Below are 14,310 nucleotides of genomic sequence, written 5' to 3' on the forward strand. Positions count from 1 at the left end.
TGACTAAAATTATGTCAATTAGCCTATCAGAAGCTTCTAAAGCCATGACATAATTTTCTGGAATTTTCCAAGCTGTTTAAAGGCACTTAGTGTATGTAAACTTCTGACCTACTGGAATTGTGATACAGTTAATTATAAGTGAAATAACCTGTCTGTAAACAATTATTGGAAAAAATACTTGTGTCATGCACAAAGTAGATGTCCTAACCGACTTGCCAAAACTATAGTTTGTTAACAAGAAATTTGTGGAGTGGTTGAAAAACGAGTTTTAATGACTCCAACCTAAGTGTATGTAAACTTCCGACTTCAACTGTATGTCCTCTGTGTAAATTGCCCTATGGGCCCTGGTCAAAAGTAGTGCACGTTATAGGGAATACAGTGCCTTCCGGGATTCACCTTAGTACAGTAAGTATCAACCTGGCAATGGATAGAGATGAATTGAAGTGAGCTTCCGCCTCCTGACAGATTCTGCGTGGTTTATCTTCTAGAGAGAAAGGTGGCACAGTACCACTGACCTATATTTATCCTAGCTGAACATGGCAGTGTGTGTGTGTGTGTGTGTGTGTGTGTGTGTGTGTGTGTGTGTGTGTGTGTGTGTGTGTGTGTGTGTGTGTGTGTGTGTGTGTGTGTGTGTGTGTGTGTGTGTGTGTGTGTGTGTGTGTGTGTGTGTGTGTGTGTGTGTGTGCATACGTGCATGAATGTGTGTTTGGCCAGGGTTGACTATGCTGAGGTCATCATACCTCCAGTTCCCTTATTCAAACTCATGTTTTCCAATTAAAATGGTTCAAATATTTCCGTCCCTATCAATGTTTTGTAATGGGCTAACAAGCTCAGTCATTACATATCCCTAACATAAATATTTAAAGATTGCTGGTCGAGTGAAAAATGCTGGCTGGACAGTTTTTGATGTATGGAAAGCACTGCAGATGTGATATACAGTGCCTTCGGAAAGTATTCAGACCCCTTGACTTTTTTCCACATTTTGTTACGATACAGCCTTATTCTAAACTGGATTAAATAAAACCATTTCCTCAGCAATCTACACACAATAACCAATAATGACGAAGCAAAAACAGGTTTTTAGAAATGTTTGCACATTTATTAAATATAAAAAACAGACATACCTTATTTACATAAGTATTCAGACCCTTTGCTATGAGACTCAAAATAGAGCTCAGGTGCATCCTGTTTCCATTGATTATCCTTGAGATATTCTGCAACTTGATTGGAGTCCACCTGTGGTAAATTCAATTGATTGGACATGATTTGGAAAGGCACACACCGGTCTGTATAAGGTCCCACAGTTGACCAAAAACCAAGCCATGGGGTCAAAGGAATTGTCCGTAGCGCTCTGTGACAGGATTGTGTCGAGACACAGATCTGGGGAAGGGTACCAAAACATTTATGCAGCATTGAAAGTCCCCAAGAACACAGTGGCCTCCATCATTGTTAAATGGAAGAAGTTTGGAACCACCAAGACTCTTCCTAGAGCTGGTTACCCGGCCAAACTGAGCAATTGGGGGAGAAGGGCCTTACTCGGGGAGGTGACCAAGAACATGATGGTCACTCTGACAGAGCTCTAGAGTTCCTCTGTGGAGATGGGAGAACCTTTCAAAAGGACAACCATCTCTGCAGCGCTCCACCAATCAGGCCTTTATGGTAGAGTGGCCAGACGGAAGCCACTTCTCAGTAAAAGTCACATGACAGCCCACTTGGAGTTTGCTAAAAGGCACCTAAAGGACTCTCAGACCATGAGAAACAAGATTCTCTGGTGTGATGAAACCAAGATTGAACTCTTTTGCCTGAATGCCAAACGTCACGTCTGGAGGAAACCTGGCATCATCCCTACGGTAACGCATGGTGGTGGCAGCATCATGCTGTGGGGATGTTTTTCAGCGACATGGACTATGACTAGTCAGGATCGAGGGAAAGATGAACGGAGCAAAGTACAGAGAGATCCTGGATGAAAACCTGCTCAAGAGCACTCAGGACCTCAGACTGGGGCGAAAGTTCACCTTCCAACAGGACAACGACCCTAATCACACAGGCAAGACAACGCAGGAGTGGCTTCAGGACAATTCTCTGAATGTCCTTGAGTGGCGTAGCCAAAGCCTGATCGAGCATCTCTGGAGAGACCTGAAAATAGCTGTGCAGCAACGCTCCCCATCCAACCTGACAGTGCTTGAGAGGATCTGCAGAGAAGAATGGGAGAAACTCCCCAAATACAGGTGTGCCAAGCTTGTAGCGTCATACACAAGAAGAGTCAAGTCTGTAATCGCTGCCAAAGGTGCTTCAGTAAAATACTGAGTAAAGGGTCTGAATATTTATGTAAAAGTGTATTTCAGTTTTTTATTTGTAATAAATTAGCAAAAATGATTATTATAGTGTACTGTGTGTAGTTGATGAGGGGAAAAAAACACAATTAAAAAAAAGTAAAGGGGTCTGAATCTTCCAAAGGAATTGTATAAGAGGGCATCAATAGGTAGATAGATCAAGATAGATAGATAGAAAGAAAGAAAGAGTGGAGTCACTTTAACACTCTGGCATCAATAAGATGTCCTTCTGTTCCTCTAGCAGTGGAGTACTCTGTCACAGCCTCCTTTTAATGCTAGCTGGCTTTTTAAGAGCTGAATGTGTAATTACTGCATCAGGATGGATGCCCAAGGCCAAACACAGACCACATGCTGTACAGCACTGCATCCCAGAGAGCTACCGATTTTACATTTAATTACACATGTATTTGGCTTCACGTGTGACTTATTTACTGGACTGTAAGTCGTACAGACTTTCAATGGTACACATTGACATGTTCAGTAAGCTACAAAACATTGACATTTGCATGCTAAAATTACATTTGTTTTTTCAGTCATTCATGTCTCACTCTGTATATTAATTGTGTTGGATCCCCAGTGTTTACCCAACATTACACTGCAGTACTACCAACTAGGTATAGCAACCTAGCCTGTTCCAAGACCATCCTGACTGCTGCATTCTTGTTAGCAAAGCAGAATGTAAGCTTGGGAGATCAGGATGGTTTGTACGAGGCTAATATCAATATCAAAATCTCTGTGGGTACACTATTAAATCCCAATTGGATTTATCATCATCATTTATTTGGCTTTATCAGGTGACCCCTTTTCCTAATGAGATTTTCTCCTAGTGTGTGGCAAACCTCTTTCCTTTCTGCTTTAGGAGATGGTGTGGAATGTAATATCCTGTAAAAAAAAAAACGTGTCTTTCCTCTTTGGGAACCCATCCTCCCTGAGCACTTAAGACATAATTACTTGGATGAAGACAAGGGACAGAACTGAACTGTGACAGGTCGATGTGAAATCAGTTCAGTGATGATTCCTATCTTAGCTTACAAGACTACATCACATAGAAGAGCTAGCTCTTTTAATGCATGTTCTACTGGTGCCAATTTTGCTCCAGTAGTTCCTAGAACCAACTAGTCTCTGAAATCCCAGATTTCCCAGATAATCCCAGATTATTAGCTTTCTAACTAGGATTCGTTAACATGAATGTAGTGTTTTTTGCACTTTCATTGTGATGAAAGGTGGTGGACATACCATAGTTACGATTTGACAACTTCCCCTTCATCAGGTCACTAAAACTGAGATATTGACTCAGAATACATCGTCTCCAGTGGAATCAGAGTAATGAGTGAATCGAACCACGCAATGATTCTGACATATCATGTTTGTTGTTTTGCCTCTGTTTATCTGTTTGTTTGTTTGTTTGTTTACCCGTGGGCAGCTCCCCATCCTGGTGTCGTCGGTGGTGAGTCTGTACTTTCTGGAGCTGACAGACGTGTTCAAGCCGGTCCGCTCGGGGTACAGCTGCCACGACCGCAGCCTCAGCCTGCCCTACATAGAGTCCACTCATGAGATTATCCCCCTGCTCATGCTGCTCAGCCTGGCCTTTGCTGGACCCGCCATCACGGTCAGTAACACACACACACACACACACACAAACGCAGGCAGGCACGCATGCATGTGCACAAACACACACACAGGCATGCTCGCACGCCCACACGCGCACACACACATGCACACATTCGCTCATGTGCACACATAGTCACACATGCCAGTGACATTATGTCATCCTGACTTGTCACACTCTGCATTTTATTTGAGGGCTGCCTGTAGGCCTACTTGGTTATTCTTCCAGCAGAAATAGGCAGGCCATGTTTTTAGATATGGTGTTATGTCTGAAGATCCTAGTGTAAGATTGGCCTCTTAGGAGGAAGAGAGTTTAGGTCAGTATAACACTAAGTTGACCCAAAGCTGGAGGTCTTTACATGCTAAGATGAAGGGTACAGTGATCTGACATTCAATTTCATCTGGTATCACTGTTGATGCCTCTTCCCCACTAGCTAAAAGACTGAGATTACCGTCTGCTAAGGATTTTGAAGATGTTGTCCGAAGTATGACTAATGATGTGTTTGAGAAGTTTGACTTGTCGAAACAAAACTCTAACTCTCATCAAAATATTTTCTCTATCCACCAGAATCCTCCTGTATTGATCTGAGACACTTATAAAAAGAAAAGGCACTTATCACAAATAGCATCTTCAACTGCACTATACAGTGCAATCGGAAAGTTTTCAGACCCCTTGACTTTTTGAACATTTTGTTACATTACAGCCTTATTCTAAAATGGATTAAATATTTTTTTCCCTCAATGATCTACACACAATACCCCATAATGACAAAGCAAAAACAGGTTTTTGGACATTTTTGCAAATGTATAAAAAAATATACTGAAATGTTACATTTACATAAGTATTAAGACCCTTTACTCAGTACTTTGTTGTCGCACCTTTGGCAGCGATAACAGCCTCGATTATTTTTGGGTATGACGCTACAAGCTTGACACACCTGTATTTGGGGAGTTTCTCCCATTCCTCTCTATATATCCTCTCAAGCTCTGTCAGGTTGGATGGGGAGTGTTGCTGCACAGGTATTTTCAGGTCTCTCCAGAGATGTTCGATCGGGTTCAAGTCCGGGCTCTGGCTGGGCCACTCAAGGACACTCAGAGACTTGTCCTGAAGCCACTACTGCATTGTCTTGGCTGTGTGCTTAAGGTCGTTGTCCTGTTGGAAGGTGAACCTTCGCTCCAGTCTGAGGTCCTGAGTGCTCTGGAGCAGGTTTTCATCGAGGATCGCTCTGTACTTTGCTCCGTTCATCTTTCCTTCGATCCTGACTAGTCTCCCAGTCCCTGCCGCTGAAAAATATCCACACAGCATGATGCTGCAACCACCATGCTTTGAAGTAGGGATGATGCCAGATTTCCTCCAGACGTGACGCTTGGCATTCAGGCCAAATAGTTCAATCTTGGTTTCATCAGACCAGAGAATCTTGTTTCTCATGGTCTGAGAGTCTTTAGGTGCCTTTTGGTGAACACCAAGCAGGCTGTCATGTACCTTTTACTGAGGAGTGGCTTCCGTCTGGCAACTCTACCATAAAAGGCCTTTGGTAGAGTGCTGCAGAGATGGTTGTCCATTTGGAAGGTTCTCCCATCTCCACAGAGGAACTCTAGAGCTCTATTAGAGAGACCATCGGGTTCTTGGTCAACTCCCTGAGTAAGGCCCTTCTCCCCCAATTGTTCAGTTTGGCCGGGCGGCCAGCTCTAGGAAGATGGAGGCAACTGTGGATTGTGGACCGTCAATGCTGCAGACATTTTTTTGTACCCTTTCACCGATCTGTGCCTCGACGCAATCCTGTCTCGGAGCTCAACGGACAATTCCTTCAACCTCATGGCTTTTGCTCTGACATGCATTGTGGGTCTTTCCAATTAATGTCCAATCAATTGAATTTTCCACAGGTGGACTCCAATCAATTTGTAGATACATCTCAAGGATGATCAATGGAAACAGGATGCACCTGAGCTGATTATCAAGTCTTATAGCAATGGGTCTGATTACTTATGTAAATAAGGTATTTCTGTTTTTTTATAAATATAAATTAGCAAAAAATTCTAAAAACCTGTTTTTGGTTTGTCATTATGAGGTATTGTGTGTAGATTGCTGAGATATTTGATTTCTTTAATCCATTTTAGAATAAGGCTGTAACATAACAAATTGAGGAAAAAGTCAAGAGGTCTGAGTACTTTCCGAAGGCACTGTAATTACAAAACTACCTTAAAATTAGTGGATTTTATTTCAGCCACACCCATTGCTGACAGGTGTATAAAACCGAGCACACAGCCATGCAATCTCCATAGACAAAAACATTGGCAGTAGAATGGTCTTACTGAAGAGCTCAGTGACTTTCAACGTGGCACCGTCATAGGATGCCACCTTTCCAACAAGTCAGTTCGTCAAATTTCTGCCCTGCTAGAGCTGCCCCCTATTATTGTGAAGTGGTAACTTCTAGAAACAACAACAGCTTAGCCCCAAAGTGGTAGGCCACACAAGCTCACAGAACGGGACAACCGAGTGCTGAAGCGCGTAGCTCGTAAAAATCATCTGTCCTCGGTTGCAACACTCACTACCGAGTTCCAAACTACTTCTGGAAGCAATGTCAGCACAAGCAGCCGTACACAAGTCTAAGATCGCCATGCACAATGCCAAGCATCGGCTGGAATGGTGTAAAGCTCACCCCCATTGGAGTCTGGAGCACTGGAAACGCCTTCTCTGGAGTGATGAATCACACTTCACGATCTGACAGTCCGACGGACGAATCTGGGTTTGGCGGATGCCAGGAGAACGCTACCTGCCCGAATGCATAGTGCCAACTTAACATTTTGGTGGAGGAGGAATAATGGTCTCGGGCTGTTTTTCATGGTTCAGGCTAGGCCTCTTCTTTTTAATTAATAAAACTTTTTTTACCCATTTTTCTCCCCAATTTCATGATATCCAATTGGTAGTTACAGTCTTGTCCCATCGCTGCAACTCCCGTACGGACTCGGGAGAGGCGAAGGTCGAGAGCCGTGCGTCCTCCGAAACACGACCCGCCAAGCCGCACTGCTTCTTGACACAATGCTCGCTTAACCCAGAAGCCAGCGGCACCAAAGTGTCGGAGGAAACACCGTACACCTGGCGACCGTGTCAGCGAGCATTTTGACAAGGACAACAGGAGCCGCTAGAGCGCGATGGGACAAGGACATCCCGGCCGGCCAAAACCTCCCCTAACTCGGACGATGCTGAGCCAGTTGTGCACCGCCTCATGGGTCTCCCAGCGGTGAAGGGAATTCTTAACTTTTACTTGGTACTCATCCCGGATCCGGGAGCACCCCCCACAGTAAAAAAAGCTGACTAGCATAGCCTAGCATAGTGTCACAAGTAAATACTAGCATCTAAATATCATTAAATCACAAGTCCAAGACACCAGATGAAAGATACAGATCTTGTGAATCCAGCCATAATTTCTGATTTTTTAAATGTTTTACAGGGAAGACACAATATGTAAATCTATTAGCTAACCACGTTAGCAAAAGACACCACTTTTTTTACTCCACCAGTTTTTTACTCCATCAGTAGCTATCACTAATTCGACTAAATAAAGATATATATAGCCACTAACCAAGAAACAACTTCATAAGATGACAGTCTGATAACATATTTATGGTATAGCATATGTTTTTTTCGAAAAATGTGCATTTTTCAGGTATAAATCACAGTTCTACATTGCAGCTGCAATCTGAAATAGCGTTGGAAGCAGCCGGAATAATTACAGAGACCGACGTCAATTACCAAAATACTCATCCTAAAACATTTCTGAAAAATACACAGCCTACAGCAATTGAAAGACACAGATCTTGTGAATCCAGACAATATTTCAGATTTTCTTAGTGTTTTACAGCGAAAACACAATATATCGTTATATTAGCATACCACATGAGCTAACATCACCCCAGCATTGAATCAAGGCAAAAGGGGCGATAACGTTATCGCCACCAAAATATATTAATTTTTTCACTAACCTTCTCAGAATTCTTCAGATGACAGTCCTGTAACATCATATTACACAATGCATATAGAGTTTGTTCGAAAATGTGCATATTTAGCATCACAAATCGTGGTTATGCAATGTAATCTGTCAAAACATGGCATGCATTCTGGCCGGCGCCATCTTGGAAAGGCACCTAAGTTTACGATTATTTATCGATTAGATTGACTAAAAAAATACAGGTTGGACAGCTAATGAAAGATGCATTGGTTATTAATGCAACCGCTGATTTAGATTTTTTAAATTTACGTTACTAGACATACATTGTGAGTTACAGCCAGACTAGTGCTTCAAAAAATGGCCGACAACTGCGTTTACATTTTTCCACATAAATACGGAATAAAATCATAAATAGCTCTTACTTTTGGACGAGCTTCCATCAGTATCTTGGGCAATGTGTCCTTTGTCCAAAAGAATCGTTGCTTTGTTGTAAAACGACCTCTTCAACTTCGGAACTAGCAGCTAACGATAGCTACACGGCACACACATGTCCAAATCCTCAAACGCAATACTAAGGAAATTCCGAAGAATAGCAATATACTCGCATAAACTGATATAAATCGGTTTCAAATAACTTCGTTATGATGTTTCTAACACCTATATCGAATTAAATCACAGACGGATATATCTTTGGTCAATAACGAGAGCTTTTGAGCATGCCATTCTGATGTCCTCTCTTGCGCCTAGGCGAGCGTCGAAAAGAAGGGACATCTCACTCCATTGCCTTTTATAAACTCTGAGAAACACGTAGAGACACCATTCCACTTCTCATTGGTTACTGACATCCAGGGGAAGGCGGGTGCAGTTCATTTCGATCCATAGGGCACACACAGAGTTTTAAACTGATCCGAGATCAGAGACTATTTTTCAGACCTTCGCATGTCCTGTCATGACTTTCGCTGTAGAAAGAGTTCTGGTTCACCCACAGACATAATTCAAACGGTTTTAGAAACTAGAGATTGTTTTCTATCCAATAGTAATAATAATATGCATATTGTACGAGCAAGAATTGAGTACGAGGCAGTTTAATTTGGAAATGTAAAAAAATAAATAGTGCTAACAGCTCCCCCTATTGACAAAAGGTTAACGCTACAGCATACAATGACATTCTATATGATTCTGTGGTTCCAACTTTGTGGCAACAGTTTGGGGAAGGCCCTTTCCTGTTTCAGCATAGAAATGCCCACGTGCACAAAGCAAGGTCCATATATAAATGGTTTGTTGAGATCAGTGTGGAAGATCTTGACTGGCCTGCACAGAGCCCCGACCTCAAACCCCTCGAACACCTTTGGGATGAATTGGAACACCGACTGCGAGCCAGGCCTAATCGCCCAACATCAGTGCTAGACCTCACTAATACTCTTGTAGCTGAATGAAAGTAAGTCCTTGCAGCAATGTTCCAACAACTAGTGGAAAGCCTTCCCAGAAGAGCGGAGGATATTACAGCAGCAAAGGGGGGACCAACTCCATATTAATGGAGATTTTTGACGAGCAGGTGTCCACATACATTTGGTAATGTATTGTATCTGGCATCAGTGGAATTCTACTGACTTTAGTTGTCTGATGACGCATTACTTCAGAGAGATCTCCTAGCAACGCTCGGTACTGTAGCAAGCAGATCTTTTTCCAGTCCTCTGTCAGACTCTCTCTCAGGTGAATACAGTGTGGCTGACTGTTCTCACAGGTGCGTACACTGTGGCTGCTACTGTCAGCCACCATTTGACTGCCAGCCACCCCAGAGTAGTCTCTGTAGCTAGCACTCTCTTCCAGACTTCTCCTGACTCAGTCAATGTGTTTTTGTCACTGGCTATGGAGTTATCGCTATCTAAAGGTCCCCAGGTGAACTGACAGTTTGAAACTACAGTTTGGGGTCCTCTTTTTTTGTTCTGTGGTTTAAGTGGGTGTTATGAATGAGTGGGTCTTGCAGTGTTTTGTTGTGTTTTCAAGCAGGCTGCTCATGCAGAAACGCGTTGATTAGTTCACACTCGACTTCCTGGGAGTCCTGGAGGCATGTTGCTGTGTTTGAAAAATGACAAGAAGACTAAACTGTTCTGAAGTGTGAACTATTCTCTCTCTTCTTTAGAACGTCCCCTCACAATGGTGTTGACTAAGGTGCTTTTCTAAGCATCTTCTCAGACTGACTGTAAGGTGTCTACCCACTCTGCCCAGAGTAGGTGAAAAAGCACTTTGGTGATGACATTTCACTTCCTTATGTTATACTTTTTTTTTTACCAAGTCAAAAAATGATTGTTCATGTTCTGAATTGTTCAGTGGGGTCTTTCTTTAACACATCATTAACACATGAACATGATATCCAAAAAGTGAGATTTCTTAACCTAATACATCCAATAATAAGCACCGAGGTATGTTGACAGAGCGGGACAGCTTTCTCACCAAAACTGTTGAGGTTTTTACATTTTGTGGTTGTCGTCTTCCAAGTTGTGGGTCGCAAATAGCAAAATCAGCGTGACACAAGTTGAATTAAATGTAAAAGGCTTTGAAAATAAAAAATCTTGCGGTATGCTCAGTGCTCCCTTGACATTTCACAGAGATACGCTTGTTTTTGTGAGAAGTCTTTTAAAAAAGAACAGGAATTTCACATTAATATGAAAAGCATATACTAAAATATGAAAATACTACATGTCATGTCTCAAAATCAATATCTATCTTACCTCCATATTGTTTTATGTCCTCTGGATTTGAGAAGAAAGATGACGAGTTCAATGGTAAGCCTGTCAGGTAACCTTTTTAAATTTTTCAGATTCTTTACCACTTTTTTCTCTGGCCTCCATTGATTTAGTCACCCTAATTTTGACCATCCTACAATGGTAAAAACTGAAATAAGTTCGGAACGGATTATGATAAAGACATGAGGTTTGGACCATGTTTGACTGTGACTGCATGTCAGAGCACATACTTAACTACTGTACCCCTCACCCTTTTCTGAAAGGTAAAGATGACTCAATTTCTCCTGTCCATGTTTACTACTGGTCTGGTGCTTTCGGACATGTACATACAGTACCAAATAAAATTCCAGTTCATTAGCAGCACTGTTCAAATCAGTTACATTTAGTGAGATGTACTAGCTGATAATAAATACTGATTGGGATTAATAAATAATAAACATCACGGCACTGAGACAGAAATATATCTCAGGGCATATGGGAGTGTACAGTATGTTTAATGTTCAGAATGCTAACATTGTAAATCCGTCTATATTCCGTCTGCAATCCATTCAGATGCAGTTCCCAAACATCAGCTAATGCTGTGAAATATGTGTACGTATAGGTATAGTCCTAGTCTAGCGTGCCACAATAACAACATGTGAAATGATAGAACAGTTCAATACCTCATCAAACAACAATACACTTGTCTACTGTAAGTACGATAATGCTACAACATTCTATTAGTTCAGATGACCTAGCCGTTTTCACCATCTCTATCGGAGCGCTGTGTATTGGTTTATTATAGAGCACATGTATCATTAGAAAGGAAGTACCGGCAGGTAGTGCAGGGTCCTGTGGTTCGGCCAGTTGTCATAGCTCAGTGTTCTGTTGCTCTCTCTCTCTCTCTCTCTCTCTCACGCACACACACGCGCGGATGCACACGCACGCACGCACGCACGCACGCACGCACGCACGCACGCACGCACGCACACACACACACACACACACACACACACACACACACACACACACACACACACACACACACACACACACACACACACACACACATACACGCATAGAGACACACTCACACTCTCAACCTGTCAGATGGGCAGAGTGTGCTGCCATGGTGATAGCTGCATGATACCTGGCCCCTCATTCACGTCACAGTGTGACAGCAGACCCGACGCCAAAGGCTTAGTTAGACCATACTCCAGTACCCACAACACCCTGGGGTTTAGCCCTTACTTCTCACAACACCCTGCCTGTGCCAGACAGGACAGGGTGTGGATCACTGCTGACATCAAACACACAGCCCCACTGAGATATACACTCCTCATGCATTTACACTGACAAACAGAAGAGGGGTTATTATAGACTAGTAATGACTGTATCAGAGCTGTGGGAGAGGATGTACCATTGGGATTCATGCTTTATTCAAGTTGTCATGGCGTGGGTAGTCTCTTGTGGTAGCTGGCTGGCCCACAATATTTGGTTCTGAGTTCTGAGATTATGGATCGGGTAACAGAGAAAGATTCTGATTGATTGACAGGTGTGGTGATGTGTGTGTGTGTTTATTGTTTCAGCTCCTCTGAACAGAGCAGAGGGGATTGGATTGTGTTTTGAAGGTCAGTGTGAGGGGTTTATTCAGACACAGATGACAGCCAGGTGTCCTGTGGTCCTGTTTGTCAAAGTTCCAGAGACAAGGGAGAGACTTACTGTACACCTAGGGGGCTGAAGTTATTCATGTTCTATATTGGAAGTAGGGTTGGGCGTCATACCGTTTCTGTACCATATCAGGGTATATGGTATTACCGAATGTGCACACAAGGGGCGCTATTTAAAAAAAAAAAAATGAATGTCTCTGCTGTAAACGAGAAGCTTGATCTTGACATCTACCCACTTAGCTAGCAAGTTAGCAAACCAAATGCATCGCTGGAGCTCCAAGCTGGATATCATTTATTTGACACATCTTAGATTTCTTATAGTTATACTTAACTTATGGTAAGCAGTGGTGTAGCGCTCACCTCCTCAGCCTACGCAAGGGCTAATTATTATTATAATATATTTTTTTACGGTATTGAAAATCATACCGTTGGTATTTCGAAATACCCCTGTAAACGGTATGTCGCTCCAAGCCTAGTTGGAAGGTATTGTGATATTGGTCAGTCAGGTGTTTGTGGGTTATAAAATCATTATTACCACAGCTGGTTAGTGCTGAGAGTTGTACATTGGAATGGTAGGCCATACTGCACTCCATACTACAGGGAAAGTGTGCCTTGGCCTTTCCCTAACCTTTCGTCTGGGGCCAAAGACAGAGAGCTTTACTTTATCCCGAAAACAGAGCGCTGAGAGGAAAGGCAGTCATTTGAAACAGAGGTAGACAGAGTTCATGGGAAAGGTGATCTCTTAATCCTACTGTGTGTGTGTGTGTGTGTGTGTGTGTGTGTGTGTGTGTGTGTGTGTGTGTGTGTGTGTGTGTGTGTGTGTGTGTGTGTGTGTGTGTGTGTGTGTGTGTGTGTGTGTGTGTGTGTGTGTGTGTGCTGTAAGTGTATGTGTCCACAGTGATGACCGTGTCTCTGTCCACAGATAATGATCGGAGAGGGGATCCTGTTCTGCTGTCTGTCCAGAAAAAGGAAGGGTGTCAGGGCAGAGGCAGACATCAATGCAGCAGGCTGTAGCTTTAACTCCTTCATCCGCAGAGCTGTCAGATTTATTGGTAATTTTTTGTCTCAGCCCCTTAAGTATGTATTTTTATGAATAATGAAAAAATGACATGACAAGGCCCAAGTATAAAAATAAATATATGCTAACTGGGTGTGTGTGCATGTGTGTGTGTGTATGTGTGTGTGTGTATGTGTGTGTGTGTGTGTGTGTGTGTGTGTGTGTGTGTGTGTGTGTGTGTGTGTGTGTGTGTGTGTGTGTGTGTGTGTGTGTGTGTGTGTGTGTGTGTGTGTGTGTGTGTGTGTGTGTGTGTGTGTGTGTGTGTGTGTTTGTGTGTGTGTGTGTGCCCATGTGTCATGCGTGCATGTGTGTGTCTCTGCCAACCAGGCGTCCATGTGTTTGGCCTGTGTGCCACAGCTCTCATCACGGACATCCTCCAGCTAGCGACGGGCTACCATGCACCTTACTTTCTGACTGTGTGTAAACCCAACTACACCACGCTCAACACAACCTGCGACGAGAACACCTACATCCTGCAGGATATCTGCTCCGGGTCCGAAACCGCAGCCATCAACCAGGGCAGGTTTGTCACATTCACCTTTCACCTTTAACCTCTAAAGAGCTCTCAATGTGTTTCTGCTCCACCAACCTGATGCAAAGGGGTCAGGATTATGGCTATGGTTAGGGTTGATCCAGGATGAGGACATAAAGCTAGGGTTACGGTTAAGGATAGAGTTGTGGTTGAGGCTAGGGTTAGAGTTGAACCGGGATGTGGACATGCAGCTTGGGTTAGGGTTGAGGGTTAGGGTTGAGCCAGGGTGTGTACATTATTCTTAGGTTAGAGATAGGGTTGAGGCTAGGGTTAGCATTGAACCGGGCTATAGAAGCATTAAGCATGAGTGGGTTACTTGGTAGAGTGGTTCACTTGGTAGAGCATGGTGCTTGTAATGCCAGGGTTGTGGGTTTGATTACCATGGGGTACCAGTATGAAAATGTACGTACTAACTACTTTAAGTCGCTCTCGAT

General features: G+C 43.1%; 1 protein-coding gene across 1 annotated transcript in view; it reads left to right on the top strand.

Annotated features, from left to right (window-relative positions):
* The window catches only part of LOC139583690 (phospholipid phosphatase-related protein type 4), a 38,642-nt gene that overhangs the window by 5,673 nt on the left and 18,659 nt on the right, over window positions 1-14,310 (top strand). The window contains exons 2-4 of the mRNA XM_071415034.1: window positions 3,757-3,942; window positions 13,210-13,339; window positions 13,672-13,867. Of these exons, the coding sequence (XP_071271135.1) occupies window positions 3,757-3,942; window positions 13,210-13,339; window positions 13,672-13,867 (512 nt within the window). The remainder of the gene's footprint in view (window positions 1-3,756; window positions 3,943-13,209; window positions 13,340-13,671; window positions 13,868-14,310) is intronic.

This window comes from Salvelinus alpinus, chromosome 8 (genome assembly GCF_045679555.1).
Source record: "Salvelinus alpinus chromosome 8, SLU_Salpinus.1, whole genome shotgun sequence".
In the NCBI taxonomy this organism is placed as follows: domain Eukaryota; kingdom Metazoa; phylum Chordata; class Actinopteri; order Salmoniformes; family Salmonidae; genus Salvelinus; species Salvelinus alpinus.